Below are 15,688 nucleotides of genomic sequence, written 5' to 3' on the forward strand. Positions count from 1 at the left end.
GCTTCTGTTCTGAGCCTCCGCGGCCCATCTCGTTGGAAAACGCATCACTGTTGGTTGCTGTCCCCCAGTTGACATTGTATACTGTTAAACCATTAACAAATATTCATTAAAAACTCTCGAAAAGTCTAAATAAAGTACTGTTTTATGGGTTTATTTATCGATGATTATGTTAATCAAATGTTTTCCTCCATTTGTTTTTATTTTATCTTTATGCCTTTGAAGTTGTAATCAATAATATAAATTAGGTTGGGATTTAAAACCAAAATCTCACCTTTTGAAAGTTGTACGGGACAAGCAAACATGGATTGGAAATTTAACAATATCTCAATATCTATTCAATATTTTTTTTCAAAGGTTTAACAAATAAAATTTTCAATTATTTACTAATTTAAGCTATTGCAATAATTGACTAATTTTACCATAAAAAATTAACTTAAAATTCTAGAAAAAGTACCATTTAACTGTAATAGAACTTGACCAAGTTAAATCTTAATTCCAGGAAAAATTATTTTTATTTTAATTACAAGGAATGGAATGATTTAGAGAAATTGTATACAAAAAGCAATGTTTGAAGCAGTTTTAATCAACTCTAAAAAATAACAAAGCAGGATCCCTGAGAATCGCCCATTATTTGTTTTTCTTTCTTGTCTTAGCCATATTTGCTTCTTCCTTACGAGTTTGGGCATCTATGATGTACGCTGGATCACGCACACGAAATGCCGATTTATTCTGCTATCTACCATTTCTGGTAGAAGGCAATAGTTGTAGAAACGGATAAGTTTTGGCAGCATTGTTTTACTCCACAACTCACTGTCTATTTGGATTCTCTCAATAAACAAGTCATTTGTTCTTGTATATACAATAAAATCACACCAACTCCTCTTCGTTATGTTAAGTTGGCCCTGTATTTGGAAGAAATAGTTGTGCGATCTCTTTAACATCAATCTCCCTTCCTTTAACTCCATACATGTTTGGTTTTTTTTAAAGATACAAATTCTTTCAAGTCTCCCCTTACCGACGACAAACATTTCACTTCAATAATACCTTCACTGCCCACTAGGCCATCAGGGCTTGCACCTAGGAAAGGCGTTTCCTTAGAACTATACCATCGAGGCCGATGGCATTGTCCCGTATCGTTACGGTAATCTTGTGAGCCGTTTGCGCCACCGCCACGGCACACGTAAACAGTGGCAGTGGCAACCCCGATCACACACAGGTGCCTTGTGCACATACACATGTACCATGTACCTTGACGCGTTTCAGTTTGTCACAAGTTGCATCGCATCCCATCACAGTTCGTTGGTGGGGGCGTGAGGAAATGTTTAACTAAACCCTATTTGAAGTTAGCATAAACTAGCTGTTACCCTTGTAGTTTTACTTGTATGTTGTACTAGTTTTTACTTGTAGTTTTCTCAAAAGTTCATGGGTACTTTTGGCTTCATATATATAGACGAGGTGTTAGCCCGTCCTACGTACGGGAATTCAGTAGTAGTCAGTTAAACCCATGTACGATTCAGATCAGCTAGTTTACACATATAAAGACAAAGTTTCTGAAAAATCATCTTGTAAACAAATGTGTGACCAAATATTTTTTTATTCCATCATAGGCCTATACGATATGCATTTTAAATCCGATAATCTATATAAATAAAATTAGAGTTTTGTCTGTACTTTGCTCAGAATTATATACTTTTAGGTTATTTTTACGTTTTATACATTAAAGAAGCAGAAACGAGTCTTATCTCTATTTCTGTCTGTCTGTCTGTCTGTCTTTCCCTTTGTCTGTAACACTCAAGATGGCATTTTACGCAATCTTCTCCGTGAAAACCAGAGTACCTATCAAGATCCAAGTCATTTTAATGTATTCACTGGATTGGCGAGAGTGTCTTTAGTGATTTAAATATAGCCTCACTACTTTGTAAATAAAATTACGGACGTTCAAAAATGCAGTTTTGTGCGATTTTTGTCAAATTTTCGTTCAATTTTTATCACATAATCGTCTATGAAATAACGAACAGCTGTTCGGATCAAGATAATTTTTTCTAGCTGTCAATGATATGTTTACAAATGTTGTTTACAAATACCGCAACCATTTCGAATCACGTTTTGAAAGCAAATCCCAACCAAGTGAGATTAAAAACGTTTTTCTTACATAACGGATTTAATTAATCGCAAGTGCAATAATATAGTCTAATAGTGTAACCGTAAATGAAATTAAATAACTAGACATCGTCCAAATCGGAACCAGAAATTCTTTGAGTATAAAATGTTTCTTGAGTTTTGACAACCAGAAAGAAGACCTTGAATCAGTGTTGTATAGGGCTGGACACTGAAATGATCGTCGCCAATAGCTTACAAAAAAGGTTTCCGCTCATTGACGGCGCTTCAATGGCGGTTGTGTAAAGTGTAAAGTAAAAAATCACAACTGCAGTGGGTGATTGTAACAGAGGTTTAACAGAGGAAGTGCTAAACTCGCTTTTCCAATGTGTCACTTTCTGTTTCTACTCACCGTGTGATGCAATCGCTGGACCATACAGCCAATAGGCCCATAGCTCATATCTTGGGTACGTAAGCCTACATATTTATTCATAACAACCTTTTTGACGACGATCCTTGATACCGGTACTTTTCCATAGAATACATGGCCTACCTACTTAAGAAATATAATTACAAATGACCAAAACCCCAACATTGTGTGATTTTCGTCACATTTCCTTCTAATGTTAATAGATATACTAATCATTGTTTAGAGAATGCGTAATCTATTAAATAACAAAAAGTTGTTTGGGTAAGGTTGTTTTTTTTTTCAAACTGACACCGATAAGTTTACGCTATAACTTTTTACGAGAAAATCCAAAAGCAAGAGATCAATAACCTCTGGACTAGATATTAATGTATTTAATTGGTCGGATGTACTAGGTTTTTACGTAGGTACTGGTTCTTTTCCTTAGAACCGTTGGTAGCTGCTAGAATCATTTTTACGTAGGTACCAACACATCACTGTAGTTTACAAATTAGTTATCGTTGGTGTTGCACCTTATTTATTAGAGCCGTCCGTATTCAATTTAAGTGATGTCTTAACTCTGTATAAGTTTTGCTTTTTCTGTCTGGATTCCAAATCTTAGCTTACCCGGTATGCTAAGAAAATGAAAATGATAACCTATTTGAGTAAAACATTTGTTGGGCAAACCATCATGAATTGTTTACGCCTTTATATTGTTTATGTATCAATAGTTCGTGGCCTTTTTTGGATTGTTGTGTGTATGTCTGTTGGTAACGCATTAATGTCCTTATTTCTCAGTGTTTCACGGAATGGACAAGAGCACCTTTGATACTGAAAATGTCAACCGGAATAAAGTGTTAAATGGTGAGGTTGAGGTAGTACTTTAAATACGTTTAAGTTAACCGATGTGGAAAGTAACTTTCAATTATAGGCCTACTTTAGGGCTACGCTTCATGGATCTATAAAACATTTTTTAGTTTAATCATTGGACATATGGACCATAACGATCCGGGTGACATTTAATTGCAAAGCATTTATTTTGGCTTGAACTGTCAGATACTGTATTTGCGAAGGTTTATATACAGGGTGGTCGCGAATAAGCGTTAAACTTTTTATTGGGTATAATAGGAGCATAAATGGAACTCGTAAACGTGGTTTAAAAAAATATATCTCATACACACCCCCAGAGATGACATGTTTTAAGTTTTTTGAAAAAAATTGACATAAATGCAAAAATGTTGCATTTTTTGGGTTAATTTAAAACTTTCAGCAACAATTAACTGTACCATCGCGTTCTCCACAAAATTTTGAATAAAAATACATGTATTTCAACTTGCCAAAATCTGCATAGCTACTTTTTAAATTGAATAGAAATAAAGATTTGTGTTTTTCAAAACTTTTTAAAAAAATACGTAAACATAAAACTTTTTTCAAAAAAGGTTTTAACGAGCAGCAAACACTTTTAAAAACTGCTCCATGATCTAAGGTTTCAAACAATACCATAAAACGTAATATTTGATCCCGATAAATGTCCGCTATTCAAGTTTGAATGGCGTAAAACACAGGTTACCCAAAACATTTTTACTACTGTCGCGTCGTAATAATGTTTTTTAGATTAATTAAAATAACACCATTTAAACGGATTTTGAAATCAATTTTTTGGCAATCTTTTTTCAAACTGGATGAATTAACTCAGCTATAAGGTTAAGTTTATACCAATTCAAGTAAGATATGTACCTATGATATGAAATTAAAAATTAATAATAATTCATTTCGTAGTAGAGAAATTAGTTTTATTATTTACAGTACAGCCATGATATGAAACAAAAAAAGACTTAGTCGTTTTCTCTTATTTACACTACTGCATACTTCACTAAAACGACAAGGCTGTGCCCTACAACCTAAAAAAAACACGATACAGATATTTGATAAACTTCAACTTAATAAATAAAAGCAGCCTTAAAATATGTTAAAATGAAAATATTACAGTAGTTGGGGATTAAATTGAACACATGAGACAAATAATTTAGTTTCAGGTAATACAAATGTTCAACATTTTGGATAGATTGTACAGACATTTCATCAAATTTTAATAAAAAACACAGTTAGCCCTAAAATATGGTAAAATTAAAAGATTAAATAATGGATTAAAATAAACAAAAAGCTATGAAAGACACTATTGATTTTGGGGTAAATATTCATGTTCAAATCTCTCGGAGAAGTGGAAAGTTGTGTGGACATTTGAAACAAGAGAGGTCGGCATTCACTTAAGAACATTTTCGAAATTATGGCCATTCTGTCTAATACAGGCTCTGGCTCTCTTTCTCATAAATTGAACAGTTACGCTATGGCTCATCTTTCCCCTGACCACTTCTGCTGCTCCAATGATCATGTTCAAAAGTTCTTCTTCAGTGTTTACAGGGGTTGCGTAGACGACCGATTTCATAAACCCCCAAACAAAAAATCCATTGGTTAAGATCCGGAGATCTGGCAGGCCAAGAAACAGTGCCTCCTCGTCCGATCCAAGTAGGGAAGTTGAAATGAAGCAATTCTTTTTTTGTTTATTTTAATCCATTACTTAATCTTTTAATTTTACCATATTTTAGAGCTAGCTGTATTTTTTATTAAAATTTGATGAAATGTCTGTACAATCTATCCAAAATGTTGACATTTGTATTACCTGAAACTAAATTATTTGTCTCATGTGTTCAACTTAATCCCCAACTACTGTAATATTTTCATTTTAACATATTTTAAGGCTACTTTTATTTATTAAGTTGAAGTTTATCAAATATCTGTATCGTGTTTTTTTTAGGTTGTAGGGCACAGCCTTGTCGTTTTAGTGAAGTATGCAGTAGTGTAAATAAGAGAAAACGACTAAGTCTTTTTTTGTTTCATATCATGGCTGTACTGTAAATAATAAAACTAATTTCTCTACTACGAAATGAATTATTATTAATTTTTAATTTCATATCATAGGTACATATCTTACTTGAATTGGTATAAGATTAGCCTTATAGCTGAGTTAATTCATCCAGTTTGAAAAAAGATTGCCAAAAAATTGATTTCAAAATCCGTTTAAATGGTGCTATTTTAATTAATCTAAAAAACATTATTACGACGCGACTGTAGTAAAAATGTTTTGGGTAACCTGTGTTTTACGCCATTCAAACTTGAATAGCGGACATTTATCGGGATCAAATATTACGTTTTATGGTATTGTTTGAAAGCTTAGATCATGGAGCAGTTTTTAAAAGTGTTTGCTGTTCGTTAAAACCTTTTTTGAAAAAAGTTTTATGTTTACATATTTTTTTAAATTTTTTTGAAAAACACAAATTTTTATTTCTATTCAATTTGACAAGTAGCTATGCAGATTTTGGCAAGTTGAAATACATGTATTTTTATTCAAAATTTTGTGGAGAACGCGATGGTACAGTTAATTGTTGCTAAAAGTTTTAAATTAACCCGAAAAATGCAACATTTTTGCATTTATGTAATTTTTTTTCAAAAAACTTAAAACATGTCATCTCTGGGGGTGTGTATGAGATATATTTTTTTAAACCACGTTTACGAGTTCCATTTATGCTCCTATTATACCCAATAAAAAGTTTAACGCTTATTCGCGACCACCCTGTATAATAGTTTTGCCAGCATATCTGCAAATATGCAAACTAACTGCTGATCTTAATCTTAATCTTAATATAAGAAGGTTTCAACTGACTACTATAAGATCCCCGTGCGTAGAACGGGCACACAGCTAGTTTTACAATAAAACAGCAAATCTGCAATTTTTACGATGTGAAAAGCGTTGAAGTGAGATTTGCAGCCGATTCGCACAGACGCACACTGATTATAAGTAGCCTACAGTAGAGAGAGTAATAGTCAATTGAGAAGTGTATACACTTAGTCAACGATACCACCTTCCATAGCATACTTGCCTCTTCCATAATTATTATCACCACAATACAACTACTATACACAATTTCCAGTAGGTCTGAATAGAAACGACCTAAAATAAAACGATAATATCCAATAAAATTCACAGTAGGCTACACATAAATCGTCACACCTATCCTTTATATCAATTTCACTGCATTAATTGCTAAATAAATAAGTGTAAACAAAGAAAAGTAAAAACAATAACAGCTTGTTTTGAAACAGCTGTTTGGTTCAAATAACATTCATTTGAAAAAAAAAGAACTCATGATTACTAAAAGAACTGGTCACATTTAGCAGGAATATAAAAAGTAAACACACTAGTAAAGCTAATGACGTAATTGTCAATGTTTATTATCCATACCGTTATCAGTTATATCCTTAATAATTACCCACCCTCATTGAATAAGTGTACATCGTAATCTCCCATATTAGTTAATTTAAACTACAATATATTCATATTTGAAATAAAAGTGATATTTTCACGTTTAGGGGCGCTGATAGGCACCTCCAAACGTAACCACACTGAACGCGATTTCATAAAAGGATGGTTTGTCTAATTGCAGTATCCTAGGTTAATGTTGACGTTGTGTTCAATCTTTGTATAAAACTTGGCTGATGTTGTGGTGGTAATTTAAAATCGTGATTCCTGATTATTCTTGATCTTCTTTTTATGACATCAATATTTCCGGGCCTAATCCAAACAAAGTTAAAGCAGACAGACATTAATTGCAAACAAAAAGCTACCATGAAGAATTAAATCATGTAAACATTGTTATTTTTCTATTCTTTCCTCGAAAAGTGGAATAGTAAAATAATTTGCATTTATCCTTTTTGTATTAAGACTCGTGTACAGAGCCTCGATTTGTACTGTGGTTTAATTAATTTTGGTTACAACCGTAGTTTAAACTGTGGTGTATCTACTAATCTTACTTATTTCCTATAATCAATGACAAAATAAGAGTAAATAAAATAACCTCATAGTTCCATAGTTTATATTTAACCAGCTGTTAGTTAAAACAAATTATATTGCTCTAAAACAAATCGAAGATTACAAAGATTGCTTTAAAAAATAATTTGAACATCCTAGTATTTTACTATGTATATTTAATTAATCTGTCATCCTTTTACAAAAGAATTGAACGTATCAATGATTAACATTACACATAGTATAAATAAGTCAACACTAAGTATGTCTTTACATTTTTATCCAAATGCTGATTTGTGACACAAAAGCTGAATGTTTACAGCTGTTATGTTACGCAAATTATTTTATGCCAAAAGCTTGTTTAGAATCATAGCGTCGGCTGCTAGACTTTTTAAAAATTAAAACTTAATTTCTAAAAAACTGGGACCCTAAACTAAAATTATGGCTTCGACATTCCCTAGTTCTCAAAATTATCTTTATTTCAACACAAAAATCATGAAAATCCGTCGAGTGGTTGATTCAGAATCGTGAAATAAAAAAACACTGTTTCGTTTTAATATTATAGATAATAGTTGAAGTGGTTTATAAGAATATTAACAATACTAACAATAACCACAGACAAGAGAAACAAAATGTAACTACAAAATACAAAACACGTGACCAGTGACAGGTTGGCAGCAGCTAGCTGAGAGCAGGTAGAGCGCGCGGGAACCAGGGCAGGCGCGGGGGATGAGGGGGGAGGGGCGTGCGCCCGCGCGCCGTGAGTGCGCGTATGAGCACTGTACACACTCACATCGCACGCCACGCTGGTTTTACGTGATTTCTGTTTTCTTTCCAGCTTCTAAACGCTTAAGAATTTTCCATTGGAGTATTTTTTTATACATTCTGTACATCATTGGCTTTGTTCTGATATGCGTCTTTTCTCGATTCATTTAAAAATAAACCAGTTATCGAATTTACAAAAAAAGGTACTTTTTTATTTATAAACGATATGGGAAATAAAATGTTTTAGCTTGTAAAGATACATTTTTTGGAATTTTTAAGAGTAGTTTGTTGAATATAGTCGAAACCGTTTTTGAGCTGGAAAGCAAACGGAGTTAGCACTTCAAAGCCCCATAACTCTCTTATTAGGCCACTAAAAAATTTCAGGTGACATTTTTTCTTACCCTTATAATGACCTTAACAATTATACTTTAAAAAATAATAGTATTTTATTTTCGTTCGAACACCCTTAAATTAAATTTTACTCCACAGCTGGGAAGAAATCAATCAAATCAAGTGAAGCAAGCAAAATACTTAAGATCCAGCCTCATGATTTTTTCAGTTACTCCACTCCCAACTGTTTAAATACTATAAGTAGATCTACAATATTGTTTAAACATACTTATCGATAGATTAAATGGTTGGTTTCAGGGATTCTAGCCGGAGTTAACACATGTAATTAGCCCAGAACACTTGTACCAACCAAGTGTGCATTCCACCAATGTTAAAGTCTTTCCATCAAATTTTACCATACCGATCTCAAATCCAACAATTTCTTTGTTATACAGTTTTACTTCTAAACTTACAATGAAGTGACATACAAATAATTTGTTGTATGTTTTAATGTTAAATATTAGCATATACACAAAAGAAAGTGTCACCATGATTAGGGTCTAATTAAATATCAAAAAAGTTAAAATTTTGCCTCAATCCTTTGATATAGTCAAGAGAAGTAAAAGAAAAAGAATTGTAAATTAAAAATTCCTAAGTTAAATCAACCACTTCACAAGAATTCCATAGGTTGTAAGTTATATGGAGAACTAGCTGAACCCGGCAGACGTCTTGCCTTTGACTATTTATAATCCCGCGGGCTTTGCCCTGTTTAACTTCTTAATTTTCAAGATGATCTCGTTCGCATGGCTCAATCACGTCCTGGTTGAAGTTCGTTCGCTACGCTCACTCACCTTTAGGTTGGGGCTCGTTCGCTACGCTCACTCACCTTTAGGTTGGAGCTTGTTCGCGGCGCTCACTTGCCTTCAGGTTAGCTCGTTCACTACGCTCACTTGCCTTCAGGTTAGCTCGTTCGCTACGCTCACTTGCCTTCAGGTTAGCTCGTTCGCTACGCTAACTCGCCTCCAGGTTGAAGTTCGTTCGCTACGCTCACTCACCTTTTGGTTGCAAATTAGCTGTTGTCATAAATGTAAAAGAAATAATAGTGCTGCACCCTGTTGGTAATCCTTGTAACTTTAATGCTATTGAACATCATAGAACAGAACCAACTTGTTTAATTGAAAGAGCTGTTAAGATTCATTAATTCCATTTCTCATAAGGTTAACATGGGAAACTCCAGAGCCACTGGGGCGGAGCCGATTGGACGGATCACGAAATTGATGGTGTATAAACCTATTCCATGACATTCTACACGTATGTACCAAGTTTCGTATCAATCAGTTCAGCGGTGTCTGAGTTTATCACTGCCAAACAAACAAACAAACAAACAAACAAAATACAAACATCCTCTTTTATACTTATAGATAAGTAAACCGTTGTAGTTAGCTTGTTTATGGATATATTTGGATCAAACTTGGCAAATCTATTTATTTTATACTAAGCTAAAAATATTTTATTAAAAAAACTCACTTTATTACCCTCCCTGTAGGCAGCAAACCTAGGAACTCGTTAAACCTAATGTTGTTTGAAAATATTTCATTTAAAATCCCACCAATATTTAAAAAGGGTGTGACGCAAAATTCTAGGGGGGGGGGGGGAATAAACTAGTATTCACCTAAGTCAGGCTAGGCCTACCCCTAGAACCGGCCACACTCAAATTTCTTCCCCGGAGTGCTCAGGAGCCGAGAAAAATCCAGGGGTCGATACAAAGTTGTCACGGCTTTGACTGATCAATTTATTTAAATTGTATCGAAGGCTCAGAGCTCTAGAAGCGCTCAGGAAATCCTGCAGACGCCCAGTTGGAGCTATATATCATCCTTACCTTCGTTTAAGTGTTTTGTTAAATTTTACCTAACCTTTGGAATGACTCTGTAGGGCCGACGAGTATTCAATCTTAGCCAATGTGATGTAAATACTCGTATTAAAATGTGACTAATTAGTTTAAGACGTTGGTAATCGATCTAATATCGAATGTAAGGTAAAACAATTCCTACAGAGTCGTCGGGGCCTAATTAATATAACTGAACGGATAATTTGGTGTGATACGATTTAATGTTCATCTTTTTTGTAGCTGATTGTCAAATCAGCCTACTCCCAGACTTGGTTCTTTCACCCGCCAGAGACGGGGTTTAGAACTCGGTGGACAAGTCTCGGAATATTAAAACGTTGAATTAACTAAAATAAACGTACGTAATAATTTTTCGTAGAAATCGTAATTTTGAAACTAATTAATTTAAATCAAACCAAACGATAATCACCGCTAGTCACTGGCAGGCAGGAACTGGCGGGTTTTATGCAAGTCGGCGAAAACTAAGTTATTAAAATTTAGTCAAATGTAATCGAACTTAAACGGGTAAAAATAAATGGCAGACGAGTATGCGTATGTTAAAAGAAATTTTAAATGAAAGTAAGAAAGTCTGAAAACGTAGCTAACCTGAATCAGTGGATAACGTGATATCGTATGGCGAAGTTAGTGTCGGTGTGCGAAGAGGCTTCTCGTGAACGAGTCGACAGTCGAACAGCGAATAATTTTTGTCCGGCTCAAACCCCGATTTCCTCGGCCGTGGCTTAAGCGCTCCGGTGGTGATTTTGGAAACTAGCCAACAGCTGATCGGGGATTCGGTCTAGTTATCGTCTGTCATCGTCAATCAACAAACACCAGTTTGAGGTTATCTCGTCGTCGTCGGTGATAAATATGCGTAAAGTTTGTCGGTTACCTTTATTTGGTGAAATGGGAGTGCTATTATAAATAAATATGCAGTTGAGGGTGTGTTTGTGTACTTCACTGTGATTAAGAATAGGCCCTACGTTCTTTGGCTCATAGTCGAAGCTAGGGCCAACACATAGGCCTAGGAGTAGGCTATTGTAGATGAAAACTGGTAAGTTATGGTGTTTATTGATTAGCAGTACGTTTTTTACCCCCCTCAAAATTTGGTACCTCACAAGGGCCTAAAATCGGATACTAACAATTACCGTCCAATTTCTGTATTGAGTAATTTTTCTAAAATATTTGAGAAAGTCATAAATTTAAGATTGGTTAGTTATTTTGAAAGCAATCATCTATTTTATAACAAACAATTTGGATTCAGGAAAAATTTAAGCACGAGTTCTGCACTCACACAGTTTATAAATGAGGTTACCCAGGCTTTGGACGGGTCTCAGGCTACTGCTGGTGTATTCTGTGACCTGTCCAAAGCTTTTGACTGTGTTGATCACTCATTCCTTCAGCTCAAGCTGAGTGATTATGGTATTAGGGGAAGTTGACACTCTCTATTGAGTTCTTACCTTTCTAATAGAAAACAAAGAACTGTAATAACACTGGATAAGATCAAGTACTATTTGCCATGGGAAAACCTATCGGCAGGTGTGCCCCAAGGTTCATTCTTAGGTCCTCTATTCTTTCTAATTTACATTAATGACCTTCCTAAAGCTATTGATCAGGAACTAATTCTTTTTGCAGATTATACAACAGCCTTGATAAAAAATAATGATACTTCTGAAATGCTATCTTTTCTTGAAAATGTGGTTCATGACATGGAGGGTTGGTTCTTGAACAATGGATTAAAAATTAATCTCGAAAAAACGCAAGCAATAAAATTTTCTGTCAGAAACAATGGTAATAAAATTAATCCCTTAAATTGGCAACCTCTCATAAATTTCTAGGTGTTTGTTTACATAGGAGCAGCCCAGGCTCTCTCACCAATACTAGAGTCTGAAGCTTTTACCCTTTCCCAAGCTAATAAGCTGTCAGCCATTGATCTAATTTTACTATCCTCCGATCTTGAGTATGCTATATAGTGGTTTTTGCGTGCAGCATCCGATTTATTTATGCCTGGATCCCCTTGCTTATCTCTTCCTTAAATTCGTTCCAGGTCCACAGAACTGATAGCCGGATATGTGAAATTCTACAGGTAAAATACCCTGTGTCTGTGTACAAGAAGATTATCTGTGTACTTACAGGGTGAATAAAAAGTCAATACTCCCCCATCTAATATTTTTCTAAGTTAGAACACAGTATAGTCTTCTTGTACACAGACACAGGGTATTTTACCTGTAAAACTTCACATACCTGGCTATCAGTACTGTGGACCTGGAACGAATTTAAGGAAGAGATTAACAAGAGGTGATCCATGCATAAATAAATTGGATGCTGCTTGCAAAAACCACGATATAGCATACTCAAGATCGAACTATTGTAAAATATTCACAGATACCCTTTTGTTGGTCGTGCGAACTTTGCACTAAGTTTTATTTTATGATTTTGAAAAGTTTTAGTGTCACCAAAAAATGAGGGATTATCGGCTCAACTGGAGATTACTCTATATATAAGATATATTAACCTTTAAACATTACCAATTTAATTTTAAACAGTATGATTTAAATTGGCATTCTGTTAATTACGTTTTTTTAACCCGCCCTTATATTTGTATCTGGATCCGGATCCGAATCTTTCAAGATCCGGATCCGGTACCAACGGAACATTTTCTTGGATCCGCCCATCACTAGAATATATATACACTAGAAAGGCAAAATAATAGAAGGGTGGTAGGGGTTGGGCAATGACCTCGGAGAGGGCAACAGTGAGTTGAGTAGGGTGTTGGAGGGGGAAGGTGTGGGTGAGACCTTTGAGCTATATTTAGACTAGACTTTCACCACTTCCCAAATGGCTGGGTAGGGGACTAGGGGGATTACAATAGCAATTTTTTCCTTGCCTAGTTTGACTTTTGTCTTTTTGCGTATGAGTTTTGAATCATCAAAAATATAATTTGAATATACCACAATTATTTAGCATTGATAAAACAATATGCAAGGGACCAGGAGAAATATTATTTGAATTAGAGTTAATGCCATGATTTGCATTTTTACATAAAAATACAACAATCCGCAATCATGATATTTTAGGTCATTGACCTTTATAACGCATCTCTTGTAAGTCGATAATTATAAATTGATGTTCCTGTGGTTGAAAATAATTATTCTGTAAACAAATTCTGAACAATTCCCATTTTTGTAAAAACTCAAAAGTTTTTGTAACTTATGTTATTTTCCCATTAAAATACCATAAAATTAAAAAATCTGATTTTTAGAGAAAAGCTGGTTCTAATATGTTAAAATAGCTGTAACAATTACGGTTCAAAAGTTATCGCAACTTTTGTGATTTTTGATTTTTAACTAAAAAATATCATAATTACCCTCACCGCTTACCCATGATAAAGGTTGTTGACAAGCTTATGGGAGAAATTATGTATCAGAATGCTGATACATAATTAATGATTATTAATAAGGTCGATAAATAGCTTTAAATTCCAACCAAACAGTCATCAAGTAGTACTAACCAAGAAGCTCTGTGCCAGTTTTTAACATTTTAGCACAACTTTAAGTACGCCAATACACAAAATTATTGAAGTCATGCGTCGAAGGGACTATTGTTGTTTTGAACAGAATATACTTAACCTAGCGGTACTGTTGACTTATAGAAACAGCAAAATCGTTTGACTAAATATTTCAATATTTGTTCCCTTAGGAACTGTTCACTAGAAGTCAAAATCCCATTAGGTCAAACTCGTATACACAGCCTACGTTTTTAGTACTGACTTTACTTGTCGACTCAATGGGACTGTTGACGTAACGCTACAGCAAAATATATTGTTTTTGATCTAATGGTACAAGAATAAATTATTTGACCTTCTGGCACAGTTGACTTTCTGCAACACATCACTCAATAGTCTCCCCCAAGATGATGGGCCTCCTAACACTAAAGATCTTGGTTGTTGCTGCATAACTTATTAACTTATATTAATTTTTTATTTAGATATTTTTGCGATTGTAGTTAATCCATTTGTGGATAATCAAGAGTATACTGTATATGTTAACAGGATTTATCTATTGGGAATAATATCTCATACAAATGTGTTTATCCATTACAGGCAAAAGGAGCAAAGCCAAAGACTAAGACTTCTAAACTAGCAATGGAATTGGATGTCAGGCGGAGAACTCAAAGCTGTGTAGGCGAGAGCAATAACATCTCTGACTCTCTGGATGGAAATAAATCAAAAAGTGCCTCCAAGTAAGTGAGGACTACAACTCAGAATTTTTTTTTTATATTTATTAATAAAAAAGGTGGAAGGAACCAAAAAAAGGACCATGTCTTATATTTGTAGTATTACATTATTTTTACCTTATAACTACAAGAGATATTCCCCTCCCCCAAATGTTTTTTGAGGGTTGCTGGATCCATCCTCTCTCTTTTTCTTAATGTCTTGTAAATAAATACAGTATGAGTATGTATAGTAGAACCTAGATTAACCGGGAGAACCTTAGATTAACCGGGGTCAACATAGATGCCTCTTTAATTTGTTACATAACATCAAATATACCAACAAAATGTTATAAATTATGTTTCTTTAGTCTTATATGTTGAAATGCTATGTATATTTAACTATTTCCAACCATTTGTATATGCAGTTTTATTGTTTTTGAAACATAACAGTTCATTTGACTAAAATCGAAGCAAAATATAAGTTCATGTTTTTATGGACATTACGACATTCTTCTGTCTTGAAACAGAATGTAGCAGTAACTAGCAGTGTAGGTACTAGAATTTATAAATCTATTCTCTAAGTGATTTATTGACAGTGTTTAGTAATTATTTTGTTTGAGTAAAAGTTTGAGTAAGCTGTGATTTTAAATGTTACAGTTTTTATTACAAGCTTATTAACTTGACATAACATGATTGCGCAATAGCATACTAATTGTATTTTGATGATGTAATAAAATGCAAATTTCTAGGAAATTCAATAAACCTCTTATTTGAATTTAAAGATAATAAATATACTTCACTAAGTGGTAAAATTGAGTTTTTTTTTATCCAAAATGAATTATGTGTAAGAGTTTCACATGGCGGAGTAGCTATTTGTGTATAAGGAGTGCATAGTATGTCATTGCCACTCGAGAACTGTAGATGAGAGCAGTAATGACTGTTTCTGCTTGTAGTTGTAATACACACAAGATTTTTCCTACCACCATAATTATCTTATCATAACACACAGATTCACTTTTTATTTGTATATAAAATGTCATTTTGGATGTGTTTGGTTTTTGATCCGCGGCTGCGGCTGGTGTGGCAATGTGATAATTTTGATACAGTGGTGGAGTGGTGGGGAAAATCT

General features: G+C 34.1%; 1 protein-coding gene across 2 annotated transcripts in view; it reads left to right on the forward strand.

The window, feature by feature from the left end:
• The window catches only part of LOC128988520 (kinesin-like protein KIF20A), a 173,931-nt gene that overhangs the window by 150,276 nt on the left and 7,967 nt on the right, over positions 1 to 15,688 (forward strand). For both annotated transcript variants that reach the window (XM_054409920.1, XM_054409999.1), the window contains one exon: positions 14,447 to 14,586. In XM_054409920.1, coding sequence (XP_054265895.1) covers positions 14,447 to 14,586 — 140 coding nt within the window. The remainder of the gene's footprint in view (positions 1 to 14,446; positions 14,587 to 15,688) is intronic.

The sequence above is a fragment of the Macrosteles quadrilineatus genome, unplaced genomic scaffold (genome assembly GCF_028750875.1).
Source record: "Macrosteles quadrilineatus isolate MER2022 unplaced genomic scaffold, UCM_ALF_1.0 Scaffold_1__1_contigs__length_201487025, whole genome shotgun sequence".
NCBI classification, from domain to species: domain Eukaryota; kingdom Metazoa; phylum Arthropoda; class Insecta; order Hemiptera; family Cicadellidae; genus Macrosteles; species Macrosteles quadrilineatus.